The sequence below is a fragment of the Ptychodera flava genome, chromosome 15 (assembly GCF_041260155.1).
Source record: "Ptychodera flava strain L36383 chromosome 15, AS_Pfla_20210202, whole genome shotgun sequence".
In the NCBI taxonomy this organism is placed as follows: domain Eukaryota; kingdom Metazoa; phylum Hemichordata; class Enteropneusta; family Ptychoderidae; genus Ptychodera; species Ptychodera flava.
In genome coordinates this window covers 22,993,707-23,003,031 of record NC_091942.1, presented here as the reverse complement: position 1 = coordinate 23,003,031, position 9,325 = coordinate 22,993,707, and the positions used below count along the sequence as shown (strand labels likewise).

Sequence of the window (9,325 nt, the reverse complement as noted above, 5' to 3'; positions counted from 1 at the left end):
GCACTGATGGACAAGCCATACATATTTACTTTACATCAATGAAAGACTGACTTCCTCCACAGACGACGCGTCAGAACTGTATATACAGGACTGGCTGTGATATCGCAGTGGTACTTGTGGCGTGCATCGAATGCGCTCTCAGCTTGAGCAAAAATCTGTTTTTGTCGTTCCTCGCCGAATTTTCAATATACTGTTATGATATAATGGCAATAAAGCACACCCCGCAACGGTATACCACTCGATGTTGACCAGTTCACTCCATATATGCACTCGCCATCGCTCGCTCGTGCATATATGTCGTGAACTGGTCAAAATCTCATGGTATACCGTCGCCGGTTGTGCTTTATTGCTTAATTACAGGACACCACTTGCCATTCCTACAAGACTGTTTTCAGTGTTGGACATTCTATTCATCAAATTGCTGAAGATCGAGAATTCACTGGAAGCTCACACCTCTCCGTTCCTTGTAAGTTTTCATTTCACACCTGTCTCAACCACTTTTCACTTTCGGATTGTTGCTTCGCTCTTTCATTCGACCGTAGCATCTAATGAAGCAGACTCTATGCCTCCGAGAGCCCATGTCATTGTTATCACTAAGTTGATGTCATAGTACAGCCTCTCTCTTAATTTATCTTACATTAAAGACCAACGACACTTCACCTCTCTGTATCAGTATACAGTGAGTGATTTATGAAGATAAACTTTTGAATTCGACGTGTCTTGGTAGTCTTATATTATTATCATGCACATTGAAGAGCTTCGGATATAACACTCCTCACTTTAATGACGGTGAAACTGTCTGATAGGCAACTGTCTCAACGAATAATGATATTCAGACTACCATGAGTCTTAGAGTTCAGCTCGAGGTCACAGAGGTATTTACTTTTGTTGACAACATGGCATATCTGAATAATATTTTCATTACGTACAATTATTAGGAAAAGCGTGTTAGCACTCTACCAATTTCGCATTGTTAACATTGATGAACTTCATGAATTCGCTTCGCACATCAACAAATGCGATTGAAGACACCTGTGCTGCGTTGCATCTTCAAAATTTATCGAGAAAAATCCTCAACTGTTGATGTGACCTAGATTTCTAAGGCCGGTTACGGCTTCGTTGACGGTGCCCACACTGCATCGACTAACAAGAGCGAGTCCCACAATGTGTGCTTTGGTGCAAGGAGCAGTCAAATGTCGCAACTGAACGTGTATCGTCAGCAATGTAAGTAAGTCTTGTTTTAAAAAATGAGAGTTATAAAGACGGCCATAGGGTAGGTATCTTGTCATGACTACTAGTTTACCTCGATATAACGCTGAGGACGTGTGTTAGCACCTCTGTTGAAGTTGTCAGCGGCTTATATATGATATGCAAATACGTACCTCTGGCACTCACAATACCCTAGGCCCTTCTCACCTACCCCTCACGGCTCTTAACTTTACCGCTTTGTGACATTGTTACCGGGAAGTAGATAACGAAAATAGTCAGGGCGATAGAGAAAGGCATTCATAAACGGAAAATTGCCAGTTGAATGTTGTCCACGTACATTGCCGCAACTTTGGTTATCACCAAGATTTCAACACCGTGACGGTTTCTGATATCTACAGTCACTTCAAAATGACTGACGCCGCAAAATGTAAGTAACTTCCGTCTAAACTGTTTTCGAAACGCTTGAGAAATGGAGATTTAGCTGTCAGCATGAGGTAAATACACAATAACACATGATGAGATGGGCAAAATACGAACAGAAATATACAAGTCACTTGCTTTCCAAGTTATTCTTGCTATAGTTATTCAACCAAGAAAAAGAAGGAGAATGAAAACTGGATCTTCCAAGAAAGTAGAATTGATCACAGTGAATATTTCAAATAAGATATTGAAATACTTATGTCCTAATGACAACGCAAATCGGTTGCTAGATTCTCATGACGCTTGCTACGTTATCTAGAGAAAGAATGTATGTACACGTTCTGACAAAAACCACTTGGTATTCACGCATTATATTGCTGCAAACATTTTTTTTAAGTTGAACGAACCTCGGGGACGGATATTCGGAGTCTCAAACTTGTACATTACTGTTTGGTATACGTGTACCTCTTGTTGGGATCATTTTGAAGATCATGTGTAAAGACATTCCCAATAGAGTTTAACACAATTATGACGGCCATTTTGAATTCAAATATCGGTGATTTCATTTTGTTTCTCTGGTATCAACATTTGCAGGGCTACCCATGGATTTTATTCTTGATTTTGAAAGACAAAGGTAGAGGGTTTCTTTTAGAAAAGTTTCAGCAAAAGTTGTAGCCGTTCCCTTTCGAGGCGCGTACTACCTGAAGAGAAAATAACTGCCAAGGAGAGCCCTCTGTGTTTGTACAAGGGATAACTTATGTATTTTAATGAACAAGACCGAAGAACAACTGCGAGACAGCGCGAGATTACCAACGCAAAGAAATATTTCCATGAAATGGTTTAGTATCTATCTACCTCACTTTAAGCCAGCTGTTCACCGATACCTCGACTGATTGTCTTTGGGAGAATGCATAGGGCACTGATCAAATGAAGGCGAATGTCGCGAACGTTTCCACAACTGATTTCAATGAAATTGAGTTAGTGCCCTAAGTTTTAGCTTCTACGTTGATCGCTCTGTAGTCACATGTGTAGAATGAGCGTGGAAAAGGAGCTCCGTCAAATGTTTTATAGTTGACATTATCTACTCCGTTGAAAAATGGTCCGGTTCACCGATTTAATTTGATTATAAGGCATATAATCAGATCAACACTTGAAATTATCTTGACTTGTAGTCATAAAACAAATGATCGGATTAGTAAAAAAGAATCACAAATAAGTTCTGTATGAAATGCTTAACAAATTTAATTCAGCGTAGAAAAATTTATAATTTTTGTATATTAGATTTGTTTTAATTGTAATAGTAAATTACATGTGCTTGTTGATGATTTCCCTGTATTTTTGTAAAATTTAGTTCCTTGTAATACCCAAAAGAATCGTGTCAAAATGTCAAGTGTTAAGTCTTGACTTGAAGTCATTTATCAAGAATAACATGACATATTGTGTAAACAATGCCCTTTGACGCCAACTCGTATATGCTTACTTCAACATACCTTAGGAAGAGAAACAGGAAAATGTGTTTGCTTTATAATAAAACAAACATGATAAAAACACAATCATAAGTTACATCCATCGTTCCTTTTAAGCGTTTGGAAATGTACAATCTACAATCATATTGAATTTTGAAAATAGCTTGGAACACACGCTTATCTCTGTTGGGTTTCACCGGTTGCTGAATCGTCATGGTCAAAATGTAATCAAATATACATGGAGAATTGTCGTTCTATGAGTAAACCTACCCTAGATTAACGCAAATAAATGCTGAAAACGTTCTGTTAGATTGGTTCCCTTTTTCCAAAACTTGGCAATGAATGACTCGGCAAACATTTAAGCAACGCCCACATGAGGGTTTGGATAGAATGAAATATATAACGCTGGATTCAAGCGATATGGAGAAGGTAAACACTTCCTAATACCAAACGCTTCTGTAGTAATATATCAAATGGCATAAAGCGAAAAGTGTAAGTGGCCAAAAGTGGTGTGAAAACACACTCACCTTAGCTGGAGTCTCGAATTCACCGTCCTCCGACAGTGAATCCGCTATTCTGGATCTATCGGGACTTGAACCGGGTCTCGAACTTACCATCCTTCGATAGTGAGTCCGTTACCCTAACCACTGGTCCACGGTGCCTCGCAGAGGACGCGTGTTGAACTCTTTCTGCTAGTCAAATTGTCCGAATCATTTCCACTTCTTTTCACTCTTTCTGTTTTCAGCTCATTCATTCGTAAATTCTCTGTGTGTTCTTCATCTATTTAGATATATTTGATCGTGTACTTTATGCTGATGGTGGACATATCTGCTATTGAAGTTTCATTTCATGAATACGCTTTTTTAAGGAGAAAAGAGTTACCTGTAGCTTTAGGACCGTTTGATATAGGGTCTTAGGGTGGATATCAAGACTTGATCAAGTATCCCCAAAAAGGCAAACTCTTTGTACTCTCTTTCCGAAGGCCCCTGAGAAATGAGAGTGAAGGCCATATTTGTCAACAAACACGCATAAACACAAACACACACAATATTAAAATTTTATTGTGCCGTAGACGTCACTCGACGCCGAAACACTTTGGAAAAAATGTATGTACTCCTCAAGCGGCTCGAATGTAACTTAGAAAGTACATTGACATCATTATAGTACTGGCTTGTTTAGTCATTGCAAAACACGGTCATTTACCCCATTGTATTCAGCAGGTTGGAATACACTATTTTTTGCATAGTAGTATTCAACTCTAGTACTAGTATATTCCAAACTTAAAAAGAGATCGTCATATTTCGTTCGGTTTTAGATTTGCCCGAACAGTCACAAGCCGATGGTCAGTCCACACAATACGGCCAACCTGCCGCCAACGGCCAGTCTGCACCCTCTCATCAGCCTGAAGCCAACGACCAGCCCCCATCGTACGGCCAGCCTGCACCCTTTGACCAAGCTGAAGTCAAAGGCCAGCCTGCACTCTATGGTCAGCACGCAGCCAACGCTCCACCCTATGGTCAGCATGCAGCCAACGCTCAGCCAATACCCTATGGTCAGCCAGCAACCTTTGGCCAGCCTGTACCCTACAACCAGCATGTATTCGTAAGTAGCGCCATAGCTGCTGTTTTATTCCAACATGGAGACCATAAGGGATGGACCATTAGACCTTGGGAGGGGGGTGGTCACAATGAAATTGTGAAATTTTTTTTACTATTGTAAATTTCTGAATTTTTTTTTCCAATTGAGATTAGCTGTGCATTTTTTTTTTCAGAGTAAATTTTCAGATTTATAATTTTTTTTTAGTTCATCGCTGTCTGAAGATAAAGAGGGCAAAGATGTGGTGCCAAGCACCACAAGCGGCCACGCAAGTGGTCACGGGGGGGGGGGGATTCGGAGAGGGGTGTCCCCTGCTGCCGTTGGAGCTTTTGAAAAATAGAGATTAAAATGGTGTTATTTGGTGGCACTTGGGGAGTATTTTTGCGGGGGGTGGTCAGGAGGGGGTGTCCCCTCCTGCCGTGGAGCTTTTGAAAATAGAGATTAACATGGTGTTATTTGGTGGCACTTGGGGAGTATTTTTGCGGGGGGTGGTCAGGAGGGGGGTGTCCCCCCTCCTGCTGTTGGAGCTTTTGAAAAATAGAGATAAAAATGGTGTTATTTGGTGGCACTTTGGGAGCATTCTTTCGGATTACACATCTTCCTCTGAAACATGGTCTTCTTGCTCCTCAGTAGCTTCCTATAGTTTTGAAAATGACTATTTTGGTTTCCTGGCTTCCCTTTCTACTGCGTGGTGAAATGGCTACATTCACCCCACCAAACATCATGCATATCTCATGATTTACAATTGATTTTGACAAGCTGAGAAGCTAAAATAAGCTAAATAATATTGTTAAATTTGCATATTTGTGTTTTTAGAGCAATTGTTGCCCTTTTTTGATCAAAACATCTATTTCTCTGTAGCAGCATGTCCAAATTGATTGGATGTGTATAGATGTGTTGAAATTTCAATATTTGTCTTTTTAGGGCAATTTATGCCATTCATGGTCAAAAAATCTGTATTCTCTGAAAGGGCTTGTCCAATTTCTTTGAAATTTGCTACACAAAAACGATTATTCATGCAGATTTATTCAGTATTTGCTATCGAGAAACTTTCAAAGTTCAACCCCTTTTGTGTGTTTTTGTGTTGGGATTTGTTGGATAGATGGCATTCTACGTAGTGTATTGTTGAATGTTAAAACATGTGTTGCTGTTGTTTTTTGAGGCTGTTTTTTGAGAAAAAAGAATTGAAAATGCCTTTTTAAAAGCAAAATAATACATAATGACTTGATATGTTGTCTTATCATTATTGACGTGTTTCTACTTGTTCACCCATTCTTGCATTCATCATTGCAATAAAATGCTGTGAAAAAAATGAAACTGATGTGGCCTGCATCTGTTTACCTTGATCTTAAAAGGCAAATACAACTTTCTGTCTTGACAACCATACCATAGTTTCAATGTTTTACCTAGTGTACCTGCTTGGTTTGTACGCAGGAAACAAGTAGAAAACAGGCTCTATAATTTCATAATTTTCAAGTGATCAGAATACAAAAGTCCTGAAAAGATAAGATAATCACAACTTCCAGTATAAGGGATACAGTCACTCTAAATGTATAAATTAAAATTAAAAATGTGCCGGAGGATGTACTAAAAAATACAGAAAGTTGCTTTCTGTCGGTAAAATCTAAAAAAAATTCAAAATTTTAAAGACTTTTGCAGATTTTTTTTTACGCCTTTGTCTTCTTATTTATTTTTTTTTATTTTGCAAACTAGTTTGAAGATTTTTTCCCCTAACTTTCTGCTCTGAAAATTTTTTTTCTTTTTTGACCACCCCCCTCCCAAGATCTAATGGTCCGTCCCTAAGAAATGCAGCTAGTACGCGTCTCGAAATTAATTGTAAAGACTTAAAAATTTGCCCAAGCATTCCGTAAGGGATTTCGAAATGAAAACCCGTTGTCGGCGTGTAAAATTTGGTACCACAGAAAGAGATTACCCATTATTTTCCCTACTCTTGAAATTTTGAATGACCGACAACCCTATGTTAAATCTTTGATGGGAATGAAATTTTCGATTTATATAGAAATAAGACAGTGAAAATTTTATTTGCTCCACTAGCTTCAAAAAGAGCTCAACAATTGACAGACCGGGCAAGTATTGTACAAATAACACGATTGGAACTAATTTGGGATAATTGGATGGCGAATTAATGTTGATTTAATCTCCAAATGTAACCTCATCTACTTTTGTTTTTAAGTTACACTCTTGTTTTTATGAGTAATTTGTAATATTGCAACATTCAGCTATAGGGCACCTAACACTTTTGAGAAATTTGAAAAATATGAAGATCCAATTGTCCAAAATTAGTTCCAATCGTGTTTAGTTTGATTGTCAGATTATCTATCAGAGGTTCATTTTGCCTTAAAATTAATAATCCTGAAAATTGATAACATAGCTGAGCACAGAGTAAAAAAAAACCTTATTTTTTAATATAAATTGCACTAACAATTGTGAATTGATCCAACAGATTGTTGCACCACAGTCTACAGACATGAGACCCACCATTGGGAATCCGGCTCCTCCAAACTATATGGATTGGGCTTTAGTATCCATGATGTTGTGTTTCTTGCCGACCGGCATTGTAGCTACCATGTTTGCCGCCAAGGTAAAGTTCAAGTTCAACAATTTATAACGCGATGTTTAATGCGATTTTTAACAGTGCTTTCTTGTGTTCACAGAACCAACCTTTCAGGCATGAACGGATTGTGTGTTAGGGAAATATGGCATTCAAAAATGGCTAACGGGTCACCTCAAAGAAATCGACGAAAACTTCCTTACAGAGTAACCGCCGCAGAGAATAGATGATATTAAGAAGACTCACGTCAGCATTATGACATTGTGTATATAACACTTTCTTTTTACTGGAAGGGTTTTTATAATTCTCGTAATCACGTTAAAGCCCACTTTAACTCTTTAAGGTAGAATGCGCCTGTAGGGAAACGGAGATCAGACTCAAGAGTTTATAATAGCTCTCTGATCTACGCTTATGGAGGCTCACGCTGAAATTTTCGGGGTGAATAAATTTTCACCGTCTGATTTTTGCTAAACTCGAAAATTTAATCCATTCCCTTAGAGGTAGCGCGGGGATTGCAGCAATTTCGAATTTAAAATATATCGGTAAACTAAAGGTAATTTGTGTCCCTGGTACCAAAATGTGGAAGGTGACCACTTATTTGTATTCTTGATTTTGAAAGAGAATTGTATAAAGTCTCCATGAGGCAAGTTTGAGCAAAACTTTAAGCCTTTAGTTTTCGAGGCGCATGCTACCTTAAACGTGACTAGTGCAGTGTGTACATAGTAGAATAAGTGTCGCTTTTATTTCCAGGTTGATGATGCCTGGCTGAGTGGCAATGAGGACAAGGCTCGTATGTACTCCCGGAATGCCAAGTATTGGAGCATAGCCACCATCTTTATCGGCATTTTTGTCGATATTGTTATCTTTGCTGTGGTATTTGCCACCATATGATCTTTCACATTGACCATAGCAAAAGCAAACACTCCAAATCAAACATATTTATCAGATACTGGAACTGGAAGACAGAAATTACTTTTCTATTTAAAAAGCCTTACTCTGTCAGCTAGGTTAAAAGCTAGCACATTGTTTAAAACTAAGTCGAAAGTCGACTAATAAAATATCAGTTGTTGCGCATTTTATATATGAACGCTGATATGATTTGTTTATATTCCAGTTTCAGACTGAACATATATGCCACTTGTATTTGAAATTTATCTCCATCACTGACGATTAGGATAGAGAAAGTGTGCAGAGATCTGATCAGTACGTTCTTGACAGCACGTCCAATTTTAATGAAACCAGTGAGGAATTTTCAGAGTACCCAATATGTATAATAAGTCCAGACTTCCAATGTCCGGTTATCTGGTCTATGCATGTACTACTGCTACCATCTGTATATCTTACAAAAGATATATTTTTATCGGAATGATTTGACAAAATGTCTGTTGTTAATAAAGATCACTTGCTTTGAAAATACCATTTTCAAACCCTTTTCCTAAACGATCAACAATATCTTTCTAACCGTGTTTTGAAACAGTCCTATAGTATGTATGGTATTATTTGTGGAATATCGATGATAAATTTGAAATCAGTCTCGTGGTTTGTATACGCATTTACACCAGCAACATTCAAGTGAATAAACATACTCTGTTGTTCTAGTATTGCTGTATAGTTCTGCTTATATTTACTGTCCAGTGTAGTTACTATGGCATTATTGCAGGGCCCGGGGGGCAACGTCGACATCTCGTCTTCACACGAAGATTTAGGTTCGCTAACTATAGGTTGACACTGGCGTCTTCAAAGTTCCAAAGTATATGTAAATAATGTAAACATTAAATAGATTTACAACCATTCTTGTATCGAATAAACTTATCATGTACAATGTATATGTATGAGGGCGTTGTTTCTCTTTATTCTGAGTATGTATCGTTTAATGTTGTCACTTTATATGAATTTAACCTGATAAAGTTGACAGACTAGTGTTTGCAGGTAGATTAAAGCGCGTCGATGATCGATGGTAACATTTGGATGTTTAAGAATAGAGACACGTTTTTATCATAGATATAATCAGAACAAAGGGCTAAATTAGAAACAGAATAATCATGACCTTAACTTTCATATT

General features: G+C 38.1%; 1 protein-coding gene across 1 annotated transcript; it reads left to right on the top strand.

Annotated features, from left to right (window-relative positions):
• Nucleotides 1-1,466: 1,466 nt before the first annotated feature.
• Nucleotides 1,467-9,089, top strand: LOC139152376 (proline-rich transmembrane protein 1-like). Its single transcript, XM_070725506.1, has 4 exons — nucleotides 1,467-1,636; nucleotides 4,411-4,697; nucleotides 7,156-7,293; nucleotides 8,014-9,089. Exons 1-4 carry the CDS (start codon nucleotides 1,618-1,620, stop codon nucleotides 8,152-8,154), a joined length of 585 nt encoding a protein of 194 aa, XP_070581607.1. The 5' UTR covers nucleotides 1,467-1,617; the 3' UTR covers nucleotides 8,155-9,089.
• Nucleotides 9,090-9,325: the final 236 nt, after the last annotated feature.

What these genes read in the sequence shown, in the direction of transcription:
- LOC139152376 (XM_070725506.1), top strand. An exon ending in CCTACAACCAGCATGTATTC is followed by an intron (nt 4,698 to 7,155) that starts GTAAGTAGCGCC and finishes TTGATCCAACAG; the next exon opens with ATTGTTGCACCACAGTCTAC. An exon ending in CTACCATGTTTGCCGCCAAG is followed by an intron (nt 7,294 to 8,013) that starts GTAAAGTTCAAG and finishes TTTTATTTCCAG; the next exon opens with GTTGATGATGCCTGGCTGAG.